The sequence below is a fragment of the Pongo abelii genome, chromosome 9, assembly GCF_028885655.2.
Source record: "Pongo abelii isolate AG06213 chromosome 9, NHGRI_mPonAbe1-v2.0_pri, whole genome shotgun sequence".
Lineage (NCBI taxonomy): Eukaryota > Metazoa > Chordata > Mammalia > Primates > Hominidae > Pongo > Pongo abelii.
The window spans coordinates 122,189,817-122,202,500 of NC_071994.2; the positions used below are offsets into that span (position 1 = coordinate 122,189,817).

The following is a 12,684-nucleotide window of genomic DNA, read 5'->3' on the forward strand; positions in this document are numbered from 1 at the left end:
GTTGGCCATGCTGGTCTCAAACTCCCGACCTCAGGTGATCCACCCGCCTCGGCCTCCCAAAGTGTTGGGATTACAGGCGTGAGCCACTGCGCCCAGCCAGAATGGCTATTATTCAAAGTCAGAAAATAACACATGCTGGCAAAGTTGTGGACAAAAGGAAAGCCTTATACACCACTGGTGGGAATGTAAATTAGTTCAGCCATTGTGGAATGCAGTTTGGTGATTACCATTCAACCCAGTAATCCCATTTTAGGGTGTATACCCAAAGGAATAGAAATCATTCTACCATAAAGACATATGCATGGCCAGGTGCGATAGCTCATGCCTGTAATCCCAGCACTTTGGAAGGCCAAGGCAGGAGGACCAGTTGAGGTCAGGAGTTCGATACCAGCCTGGCCAACATGGTGAAACTTCGTCTCTACTAAAAATACAAAAATTAGCTGGGCATGGTTGGGGCTGCCTGCAATCCCAGCTACTGGGGAGGTGGAGGCAAGAGAATTGCTTGAACCCAGGAGCCGAGGTTGCACCACTGTACTCCAGCCTGGGCAACAAGAGCAAAGGAAGGGAAGGGAAGGGGGGGGAGGGGAGGGGAGGGGAGGGAAGAGAAGGGAGGAGAGAAGGGAGGAGGGAAGGGAGGAGGGAAGGAAGGAGGGAGGGAGGGAAGGAAGGAAGGAAGGAAAGAAAGAAAGAGAAAGAAAGAAAGAAATGGTACATATACAGCATGGTACATATACATCATGGAATACTATGCAGCCATAAAAAAGAATCAGATCATGTCTTCTGTGGGAACCTGGATGAAACTGGAGGCCATTATCCTTAGCAAAGTAATGCAAGAACAGAAAACCAAATGCCACACATTCTCACTTGTAAGTGGAAGCTAAAGGATAAGAACTCATGAACTCAAAGAGGGGAACCACACAGACACTGGGGCCTACTTGAGGGTGGAGGATGGGAGGAGGGAGAGGAGAAGAAAAAAATAACTTTTGGGTACTAGGTTTAGTACCTAGGTGATGAAATAATCTGTACAACAAACCCCCGTGACATGAGTCATATGTAGCAAACCTGCACATGTACACTTGAACCTAAAAGTTAAAAAAAAAAAAAAGAAACATCACTTCTGTAGTATTCTTGCCAAAAATGCATACTCTAATTAAGAGGAAACATTAGCCAAATCCAAACTGAGGGCCACTCTACAAAATAAATGGCCAGTGCTCTTCAAAAATGTCCATGTTATGAAAAATTATAAAGACAGAGAGCCCAGGTACGGTGGCTCATGCCTGTAATCACAGCACTTTGAGAGGCTGAGGCAGTTGGATCACTTGAGGTCAGGAGTTTGAGACCCAGCCTGGGCAACATGGCAAACCCTGACTCTACCAAAAATTAGCTGGGCATGGTGTCACACAACTGTGGTCCTAGCTACCTGGGAGGCTGAGGTGGGAGGATTGCTGGAGCCTGGGAAGTTGAGGCTGCAGTGAGCCGATGGCACCACTGCACTCCAGCCTGGGTGACAAAGTGAAACCCTGCCTCAAAAAAAAAAAAAAAAGTAAAGATGGCTTGTCTGATGGTAGTGGGTTATCGGAACTTATTATTAATAACATTAGTGTCACTAAAGTTGGTATACAACCTCCTATTGCTAAATTTGGCTTTAAAAAAAAAAGAGAAAGAAATTGTTCCAGATTAATGGAGAGTAAACAGACATGGATACTAAATGCATCGCATAGTGCTAAAAGGGATAATGGCCAGAAAAAAAAATTTATATAAATGACATTGTTGGGACAATTGGTAAAATTTGAATAAGAACTGTATATTAAATATAACATTGAATCAATCTTAAATTTTCTGATTTCTGATTTTCTGGATACATAAAACAATATCCTTGTTTTTAGGAAATACAGAAATATTTTTGGGTAAAGGGACACGAGGTCTGCAAATTACTCTCAAATTGTTAAGCAAAACATAATATATATGTAGTATATATGGAAATAAAAATATAAATGTGATAAAGTGTTAATAATTGGTGTATTGGTGAATCTGGGTGAAACAGTATACAGGAATTTTTTGTAGCATTCTTGGGATTTTTCTGCAAATCTGAAATTATTAAAAACAAAATTTTTATTTTAATTTTATTGTCCCCCAGGCTGGAGTGCAGTGGCACCATCTCGGCTCACTGCAACCTCCACCTCCCGGGTTTAAGCGACTCTCCTGCCTCAGCCTCCCTAGTAGCTGGGATTACGGGCGTGAGCCACCACGCACGGCTAATTTTTTTGTATTTTTAGTAGAAACGGGGTCTCACCATTGGTCAGGCTGGTCTCAAACTTCTGACCCCAGGTGATCCGTCCACCTCGGCCTCCCAGAGTGCTGGGATTACAGGCGTGAACCAGCGCGTCCGGCTAAAAGACAAAAAAAAAATTTTTAATCAAATCACCATCCAGTGTAATTCCATCTCCACCATCTACTACAGATGTGATCGTGGATAAACCATAAACCTTTCATAACTTCTAGAAAGTAACTACTAATACTATTATGGTAGAAAGGATCAATGTTAAAGCAAAACTATAAAAATAAATAAATACGATCACGTGACCATGGCGCCTTTTCAATGAAATAAGGGGCAAGGGGCTTGGGCAAACGAGGATGCGGAAGATGGTCTGGGGTCCCTTCCGGATCCCCAGGTCCTCGACCCCCGGCATGTAAGGGTAGAGTCAAGGAGGGTCTTCTTAAGCGTTCCTCGGCGCGGTCCTGAAGAGATTAAAGGCGTCAAATGGACCGCTCCACACCTGAGCTGCCGCCAAGATAACTCAATCGGAGCCGGCGCATTTAAGAAGGCGCCTGTGAGGGTCGCTACTCAGCCGCCGCGCTCCCACTCCGCGTCCCCACTCCGCGCCGCCGCGCCTCTGCCCGCCCCGAAGGTGGACGTGAAGCTCCAACACCTCGACTTCTGGGCCAGCCTCCATGGCCAGGTCCCGGGACTGCTGGACTGGGACATGGGGAACGAGCTCTTTCTGGCCTTCACCACAACTCACCTCCCCTTAGCGGAGCAGAAACGTGAGTAGCGGGTGGGGTGAAGTGGGGGGCTGGGCGTGGCGAAGGGGTGGCCTAGGGGCTCGCGGGACCCCGGGGCAGGGCGGCTTCCCAGCCTTCGCCCCGGCCTCCCGGGGAGGCTTGCGGGGGGCCGAGCCGCCCCCCACCCCGCCCTCTGGCTTAGCTCCGCCGCCCCCGCTCCACCCCCACTCTCGAACTCTACTCGGGAGTGGTTTGGGGGGTGGGGGGGTTCGCGCTTGACTCAATTGGAAGCTCCTGGAGGACAGCTGGTCTCACCCAAAAACGGAGGCTTTCCACTCTACGTCACCCGCCAGGCTCCCAGAACATTCCAAGGCCTCTTCTGGGTCTTCTCCTTGGCGCTGGTCGCCATTTGCTATACTGTATATTTCAGTTACTTTTCCGTCTCTTAAAAAAACAGGCCTCATCGTTTTATCCATGGCTGTATTCTCACCTCTTAACATATTGCCTGACACCTAGAAGTGCTCCGTACTTGCCAAATGCTTGGTTGACCATAGCGATCTTTTAGGTTTTCTTTGTCTTCTTTGGACCTCAAGTGTGGAGGGTTGAGATAATTACTCCCCACATTCATGGTACCTTTTTGCCTGCAAGGCCTTTGGATTAACTTTTTTTTTTTTTTTTCCAAATTTTTTTTTTGAGACGGAGTCTTGCTGCGTCGCCCAGGCTGGAGTGCAGTGGCACGATCTCGGCTCACTGCAACCTCCGCCTCCCGGGTTCAAACGATTCTCCCGCCTCAGCCCTCCTGAGTAGCCTGGATTGCAGGGGTGCGCCACCACGCCCTGTTAATTTTTTTTATTTTTAGTAGAGGCGGAGTTTCACCATGTTGCCCATGTCGGCCTTCCAAAAGTGCTGGATTACAGGCCTGAGCCACCGCCCCCGGCCTTAACTCTTCCTTTTGCCCCTTAAGTCTCCACCCCTCCTTCCATTACCTCCGCTACTCCCATTACCAACCCTAATCCATTTAACGTCTGTTTTCTCCACTCATTGTTTTTGAGAGCTGTTGTTTTAGGTTGCTAAATTCAGACGTGGTTCATTATTTCTGATTGTTGTTAGTATTCTATCAGCTGGGTGTCCCACCTTTTACATTTTAATTTTCTTTACACCTAGATTGCTTCCAACTCTTTGCCACCATAATTAATGCTAATGAACATTCTTTCTTGTTTCTTCATTCAAGAAATATGTATTCAGCACCTCCAACTGGCCTGGCACTGTTCTAGACACTCATGATACACAGTGAACAGAACAGACAAGGAACCTTACATTCTACTGGGGGCAGACAGATAATCCACAGAAGTATAATAAATGGGTAGATCATAGAGTATGCTATAAAGTGAAAATCTGCAATGGGGAAAGAACAGGAGAAGGAGACTCAGGAATGGGGAAGGGTGTGGTGGCAGCTATAGTTTGTTTTTGTTTTTTGTTTTTTGAGATGGAGTCTGGCTCTGTTGCCCACGCTGGAGTTCAGTGGTGCGATCTCCTCTGCCCCCCGGGTTCAAGTGATTCTCCTGCCTCCGCCTCCCGAGTAGCTGGGACTACAGGCACGCGCCACCATGCCCGGCTAATTTTTGTATTTTTAGTAGAGACGGGGTCTCACTATGTTGGTCAGGCTAGTCTCGAACTCCTGACCATGATCCGCCGTCTCAGCCTCCCAAAGTGCTGGGATTACAGGTGTGAGCCACCGCGCCCGGCCTTCATTTTTTTTTTTTTTTTTTTTTTGACATAGAGTCTCACTCTGTCGCCCAGGCTGGAGTACAGTAGCGCAATCTCAGCTCACTGCACCCTCTGCCACCCAGGTTCAAGCGATTCTAGTGCTTCAGCCTCACCAGTAGCTGGGATTAAAGGCCTGCATCACCACACCCAGCTAATTTTTGTATTTTTAGTAGAGACAGGGTTTCACTATGTTGGCCAGGCTGGTCTCAAACTCCTGGCCTCAAATGATCCGCTTCCCTCAGCCTCCTAAAGTGCTGGGATTACAGGTGTGAGCCACCACGCCCGGCCACAGCTACAGTTTTAAATAAGATTGTGGGGTTGAACTCAATTAGGAACATAATATTTGAGCAAAGGGTTGATAGGAGGGGAGGAGTGAGCCTAGAGGATACTTGAAGGGAAAGTGGTAAGGAGGTCAGTGAGGCTGGATGACAGTAAATAGCTCCACAGGGTGTGGTTGAGAGCAGGAATGCCTGTCCTCTAAGGACTTTAGGGTTGACTTTGAGTCAGATGAGAATTGGTTGTAAGGTTTTGTTTGAGATGGGCTCTTGCTCTTGCTCAGGCTGGAGTGCGGTGGCACAATTACCTCCAGGCTCAAGCAATGCTCCCACCTCAGTCCCCAAAGTAGCTGCAACCACAGGCACAGGCCACCACACTGGCTAACTTTTTTACTATTTGTAGAGATGGGGATCTCCCTATGTTGCCCAGGCTGGTCTTGAACTCCTGGACTCAAGCAATCCTCCTACCTCCCAAATTGAGCAGAGGAGTGACATGCTCTCAGGGTCTGCTTCATGAGTGTGTGACCCGTGCAGTTGCCTAGGTGCCTGTGTTTGGTTTAATACACTGCTGTCACTGTCTTGAAATTTTTAATAATTTTTCAACGAGGAGCCTCATGTTTTCTTTACTGAACCCTACAAATTATGTGGCTAGTCCTGTGTGATCTATATTTGAAAAGAACACTCTGGCTGATGTGTTGAGGGTAGTCTGTGGATGTACAGAGACTAGGAGGTTGCAGTAGTAATCCAGACAAGAGATGGTGGTAGATTGGGCCAGGCTAGTAGCAGGGAGAACCAGCTGGCTATGCTGATGGATTGGATATGGAGTATAAGACAGACAATTGAGTATGAGCCTTCAAAGTGTTTTGACCTAGTGGAAGGATAGAGTTGCCTTGTACTGAGTGGGAGACAGGTTTAGGAAGGAAGATCAGGAATTCTGTTCTGGATATGCTGAGCTGGAGATCCTTAGACATCCAAGTAGAAGCATTGAGTCTGCAGTTGGATACATGAGCCTGGAGTTCTGGAGAGAAGTGGGGACTGCAGATGTAAATTTTGGGTCTTTTGGTATATGGGTGGAACTTAAGGAGTAAGAATAGAGGAGGAACAAGAATGAGCCCTGGGGGCATTCCATTGTAAAGAGATTGGAGAGAAGAGAGATAACTAGCAAAAAAGACCATTGAGAATCAAAACTAGGGGGGTCTGTGGTTTCCTGGAAACCAAGTGGAAAAAGCCTTTCAAGGAGGGAGGGGTTGGATGAGTGGAATGTAAGTGATGATTGGACTTAACTAAGCAGAGGTCCCTGGTTAGTGGTTTTACTAAGTGGTAGAACGAAAAACCTGACTGAAGGGGGTTTAAGAATGGAAGGAGGGGAAGTAGAGGCAATGTGTTATGCCTCAACAGGAAATAAGACGGGATAATCTTTTTCTTTCTTTTTTTTTATTTAGAGACAGGGTCTCTATCTGGTGCCCAGGCTGGAGTGCAGTGGCACCAGCACAGCTCACTGCAGCCTTGAGCAGCCTTGAACTCCTGGGCTCAAGTGATCCTCCTACCTCAGCTTTCCAAAGCAGGCTGGGATCACAAGCATGAGCCACTGCACCTGGTCCCCGAAATGGGAGAATTAACAGCATGTTTGCATGCTGATGAGAATGACCCAACAAAGACAAAAAATTAGACACAGGAAAGACAGGGGAAGATTTGTGGAACAATGTCCTTGAAAAAGCATGCGGGATCTGTGCCAAAGCGAGACACAGACATACAGAGGTGCTATCCTTGGGTCGCAATGAGATCACCAGTCCATTGATCCTATCACCTTTTCACTGTTTCAATCACTTGATATGTCCACCCTTATTCAACTAACTTGAATCCCATTCCCAGATATTACGCAGGTTCCCTGGATCATCTGTGGCTTTGGAGCACTTTGTTGGCCAAACCACAACCCTGACTAAATCTACCTCTGCCAAACGAGTGCACCAAAACCACAATTCAGTGGACTGGTGACCTCAGTGGGATCGTAGTTGGGGTTGAGGGAGTTAGCCAGAAAGACATGAGGTGGTGCATTTTTATGTGGTGCATAAATGAGGTTACGGAGAGGTTGCAGTTGTTGGTTTAGGTTATATGCCTGAGGGAGTGTCCACAGTAGAGTAGAAGTCAAACTCGCTGGAGAAGAGTTCAATAAATAGCAAAGATCATGTTTTTGTTTTTGAAACAAGGTCTGGCTTTGTTGCCCAAGCTGGAGTGCAGTAGCATAAGCTTGGCTCACTACAACCTCCCTTTTCCCGCTCAAGCCATCCTCCCACTTCAGCCTCCTGAGTAGCTGGGACTACAGGCTCACACCACCACACTCAGCTAGATTATTATCTTTGTATTTTTTATAGAGATGGGGTTTCACCATGTTGCCCAGGCTGATTTCAAACTCCTGGGCCCAAGCAATCCGCCTGCCTAAGCATCTTAAAGTGCTGGGATTACAGGCATGAGCCACTGCACCTGGCCAGCAGCCAAGATTTAAGGCAGGAGTAGTGTTGGAGAGTGACAGCTAAACCAGGAGGTCAGTAGATGATAGTAACAATGGAGATTGATTAGTATATAAGTTTCTGTATTAACTTGAATATATACATCCAGGAGCAGACAGTAAGGTAGAGTAAATTGTAGTCCTGCCTGATTGCTCTTAACAAGGGCTGCTCCAGTTGATACACAGAACTGCAGTATAATAAGAGATTCTATTTCTTTGCATGTTTCTCAACACTTGGTATTATCTTTATAATTCCAGTCAATTTGATTACCTCATTATCTTACAGTGTTTTTCTTATTATTAATAATGCTGATCATCTTGTTAGCCATTCAGTTATCCCCTACTTGTGAATGTTGATTCATATCATTTGTCCATTTGTAAGTTTGTGTTGACCTTTTACATATTGATTTGTAGGAGCTCTCTATGTATCAGAGAACTGAGAAATTTGGATTGAAGTTTTGCTGTCTATTTTGTTTGTTTGTCTATTTGTTTTTTGCTTATGGTGATTTTTACTGTGTTAGAACTTTTTTTGAGACAGAGTCTTGCTGTGTCACCTAGGCTGGAGTGCAGTGGCACGATCTCAGCTCACTGCAACCTCTGCCTCCCAGGTTCAAGTGATTCTCCTGCCTCAGCCTCCCAAGTAGCTGGGACTACAGGTACGCACCACCATGCCCGGCTAATTTTTTGTACTTTTAGTAGAGATGGGGTTTTGCCATGTTGGCCGGGCTGGTCTCAAACTCCTGACCTCAAGTGATCCACCTGCCTTGGCCTCCCAAAGTGCTGGGATTACAAGTATGGGCCACCGCACCTGGCCAAACTTTAATTTTTGCGCTATAATATGTGCATAAAACTTATAGATTCATTTTAAGGGTAACTAGCATCTTAATAGTATGCATTATAAGTCTTTGTTCAAGTCTTTTAAGTTCTTCATTTAAGAGCTGAGATGGGAAGATTGCTTGAGTTGGGAGGTGGAGATTGCAGTGAGCCAGTGTCACACCACTGCACTCCAGCGTGGGCAACCAAGCAAGACCCTGTCTCAAAAAAACCCCAATTTTTATATCTTTTGCTACTTTTTCCTTTTTTGAATACTATGTTGAATATTAGCAACATAATAGGCATCCTCTGTAATTACTGAGCTCTCCAATAAGTATATCATTTCCCAAACAAAAGCCTAGATTCATCTGTAATATAATGACACTCATAGGGACAGTGAGGGGGCAAAAATAGTTTTTGTCCTGAACAACCAGTTAATGGTGGTGCCACTTGCTGAGACAAAGAATACAGGAAGGCCAGGCATGGTAGCTCACGCCTGTAATCCCAACATTTTGGGAGCCCAAAGCAGGAGGATTGCTTGAACCCAGGGGTTCGAGACCAGCCCAGGCAACACAGACCCTCATCTATACAAAAAATATAAAAATTGGGCTGGGCGCGGTGGCTCACGCCTGTAATCCCAGCACTTTGGGAGGCTGAGGCAGACGGATCACGAGGTCAGGAGTTCGACACCAGCCTGGCCAATATGGTGAAACCGCGTCTCTACTAAAAAATACAAAAATTAGCCGGGTGTGGTGGCGTGCGCCTGTAGTCCCAGCTTCTTGGGAGGCTGAGGCAGGAGAATCACTTGAACCTGGGAGGCAGAGGTTGCAGTGAGCCGAGATCGCGCCACTACACTCCAGCCTGGGCAACAGAGCGAGACTCCATCTGAAAAAAAAAAAAATACAAAAATTAGTGGGGCATAGTGGCATGCACCTGTAGTTCCAGCTACCTGGGAGGCTGAGGTGGGAGAATCTCTTGAGCACACCACTGCACTCCAGCCTGTGCAACAGAGCAAGACCCTGTCTCAAAGAAAAAAAACAAGAATACAGGAGGAAGAGCAAGAAGATGGAATTCAGTTTTAGAAGCACGTTTGAAGTGCCTGTGGGCTACCCAAGTAAAGACATCCAGTAGGTAGTTCTCCTTAAGGGCTAGCACAGAATGCTAGGCTAGAGGTGAAGATTTGAGAGCTCTACATTTTTTTATAGATGTTAACTGAAGCCACAGGCATGCATGAGATTATTCAGGGATAGTATATGTAGAGTGAGAAGAAAAGAATGCAGAGGGGAATGAGAAGGTCAGAGAGGTAAAGGGAAAACCAGTAGAAGTAGAATGTGATGTTAACTCCCCAGGCAGGGCCCACAACCTCCCAGAGAAGCCTTAAGGCCTAGGATCCTAGGGTCACAAAGGGATATCCTAGGATGTTTTGACTCTCTCTGTCTTTCTTTTTGCCAGTTGCCAGGTATAAACTCCGAATTGTTAAGCCACCAAAATTACCCCTAGAGAAAAAACCTAACCCTGATAAGGATGGTAAGTATTGAGTTCTCTGACCTGTTTCTGTGGTCTGGGCTGGAGACCAGGGGCACCCAAAGCCAGTGGGCTGTGGCACACAATCTCCTTTTGTTCTGCACAGGTCCAGATTATGAGCCCAACCTCTGGATGTGGGTAAACCCCAACATCGTGTATCCCCCTGGAAAGCTGGAGGTCCCAGGACCTAGGAAGAGGGAGGATCTGATAAGCACACTCCCCTCCTCTCAGCCACCCCAGAAGGAGGAAGATGCCAGCTGCTCAGAGGCCACAGGGGTGGAATCACTGTCCCAGTCCTCCAGCAAGCAGTCTCCCCCTCGGAAGCGGTTTGCCTTTTCCCCCAGCACCTGGGAGGTATGGATTTTTGGGGATGGGAGCGGGACTTGGGCAGTAGGCGAGGGGCATGGGGAAGAGCCATTACAGTTCTGCTCTCTTAGCCATAGCAAAAGGTGAATGGGTTCAGAAATTACCTACATGCTTGGGTTGGGGGAGAAGCCCAAATGGTGGCCTTAGACCACCCCCCGTTCCTGCCACTACACCCTGGAGTAGAGGCTGAGGAGTGAGGACCAGTTCCTACTCTGTGCTCCTCTAGCTCACAGAAGAGGAGGAGGCTGAGGACCAGGAAGACAGCTCCTCTGTGGCTCTCCCATCCCCTCACAAAAGGGCCCCCCTCCAGAGTCGGAGGCTTCGGCAAGCCAGCAGCCAGGCGGGGAGGCTCTGGTCCCGGCCCCCTCTCAATTACTTCCACCTAATTGCCCTGGCTTTAAGAAACAGTTCCCCCTGTGGCCTCAACGTGCAACAGATCTACAGTTTCACTCGGTATGTGCCGGGGGCCCTGCGAGGAGGGGGACGTGGGGGCCAGGGCCCCAGGCTGATGCCTTCCAATCCATCCCAGGCCCTGGGTTGCTGACCTGGTTTCCCTATCTGGGTCTGAGGGGATGAGTATGTTCCCAGTTCCCTTTTCCCAGATGCATTTGTGCCCACATATGTACAGGAACATAGCCATTCCCACCCCCTTTCACATCTAAAGAACCCTCCAAAATTTTTATGGCTTTAGTTCTTTTTTTTTTCTTTTTAACTAGTTTTCAGTGTTCTTTGGGTATAGTTCTCCTTTAAAACATACATTCACTTGGGTCAGGTAACAGTTTCCCCACCATCCTCTGAAGATCAGCCAGTCTAAAGTCAGGTTTCCCCAACAGTTCCCACCTGCCTCTGCTAGGACTGGACTGCCTGGCACAGCTCCCTGCACCCCTGGGGGTGCAGGGAACCCAGTTGAGAAGGATTTTCCATTTAGCTCAGATAGTCCTGCTCACAGGAGTGTGAGGAAGGGAGTTTCTCGGGCCCTTTCCCAGTGTTAGGAGAGAAGTGCCTAATGTCTCAGGATAGGAATTTTCAAGTGGTATCCGTCCTCAACCAAGATTCCTCTTACAGGAGCTGCTTGGCCTGATTCTGCTTTGTTCATGCTGTGGTCCAAGCCCTGGGCCCTCAGAGGGAGGGAGGGTTCAGGTGAGCCACACACCACGTGGATGCTTTGCCACGTGCTCAGTCAGCAAAGAGCAACTCCAGGCCAACTTGCTACTATCCCCCTGGAGAGAAGGGCTGAAGCCCCTGGCCCCTGGGTAGAACATGCTCCAGAGAAGGGCACTCCCCAGGCATAACATGCCTTTCCTTACCTCCCCTCCCTGTCCACAGAAAGCACTTCCCCTTTTTCCGGACGGCCCCGGAAGGCTGGAAGAATACTGTCCGTCACAATCTCTGTTTTCGAGACAGCTTTGAGAAAGTGCCTGTCAGCATGCAGGGCGGGGCCAGCACACGGCCTCGATCTTGCCTCTGGAAGTTGACCGAGGAGGGACACCGCCGCTTTGCGGAGGAGGCCCGCGCCTTGGCTTCCACTCGGCTAGAAAGTATCCAACAGTGCATGAGCCAGCCAGGTGTGAAGACGTGCGTGGGCCCAAGGGGAAGAGAGCTGAGGATCCTGACCCAAGGCCGAGTGTGGAAGCCTGGGTCACACCGTGGCAGTGGGGGGATGCATCTTCTATAGGAAACAGGGAGATTAACAGTGATCTGAGACCCTCAGGTGATGCCTGCCTGAGGGGAGACCTCCCCCACCAGTGTGGGATGTGATGTGCCAGGAATCCATGGGCAAACAACTAAGAGGCAACTTGCCTTACCAAGCCCAGCAGCCTAGGCAATAGTGAGCACACAACATGAGAAGCACAGTAATAGAGGTTATGTACAAAGAGGACTTGTACTTTCCCTGGAGCAGTGCAGGGAGGCTTCAGAGAAGAGGCAGCATTTGAGCCTTGAGTGAAAGAAGCAGATCACCTGCTATGAGAGAGCATCCCAGGCCTAGGAAACAGCAATTGTGAAGGATAAACTCCTGAACTCTCTTCTTTTCTTACAGATGTGATGCCCTTCCTCTTTGATCTTTAACCCCAAGAAGCAACAGCCAGCTAATGCTTTATTAAAATTACCCTCAGTAGCCTTCTGTGTGTGTCTGTGGAGGTGGGGTCTCTAAGGATGGGGTTAAGGGTGGAGGTGGAGATCAACTCCAAGGTTGGAGATGGGACGCCTTCAGCTTACAGATGCTCCTGAGGCAATGGGGCAGGTGCCTGCTGTGCAGCAAAGGGAGTCCGTAAGTATCTTTCCTCAAAGGAGGAAAATGCACAGCCTTCTAAAGCATCTTGGAGCAATTTCCACTTTTCTGGATTATGAAGATAATCTTGGCTGGATGCAGTGGCTCATACCTGTAATCCAGCACTTTGGGAGGCTGAGGCAGGAGGATCCCTTGAGCAC

General features: G+C 48.1%; 1 protein-coding gene across 2 annotated transcripts; it reads left to right on the forward strand.

Moving 5' to 3' along the window:
- The first annotated feature begins 2,813 nt into the window (after nucleotides 1-2,813).
- Nucleotides 2,814-12,372, forward strand: FOXR1 (forkhead box R1). Of its 2 annotated transcripts, XM_009247150.2 has the most exons (6): nucleotides 2,814-3,045; nucleotides 9,817-9,891; nucleotides 9,995-10,242; nucleotides 10,481-10,707; nucleotides 11,581-11,819; nucleotides 12,293-12,372. In XM_009247150.2, the coding sequence occupies exons 1-6, from the start codon at nucleotides 2,985-2,987 to the stop codon at nucleotides 12,319-12,321; spliced, it is 879 nt and encodes a 292-aa protein (XP_009245425.1). In that variant the 5' UTR covers nucleotides 2,814-2,984; the 3' UTR covers nucleotides 12,322-12,372. The 2 variants fall into 2 exon arrangements, with proteins under 2 accessions (XP_009245425.1, XP_054381199.1); XM_054525224.1 differs by having other exon boundaries at nucleotides 2,883-3,045; nucleotides 11,581-12,369.
- The last annotated feature ends 312 nt before the right edge of the window (nucleotides 12,373-12,684 follow it).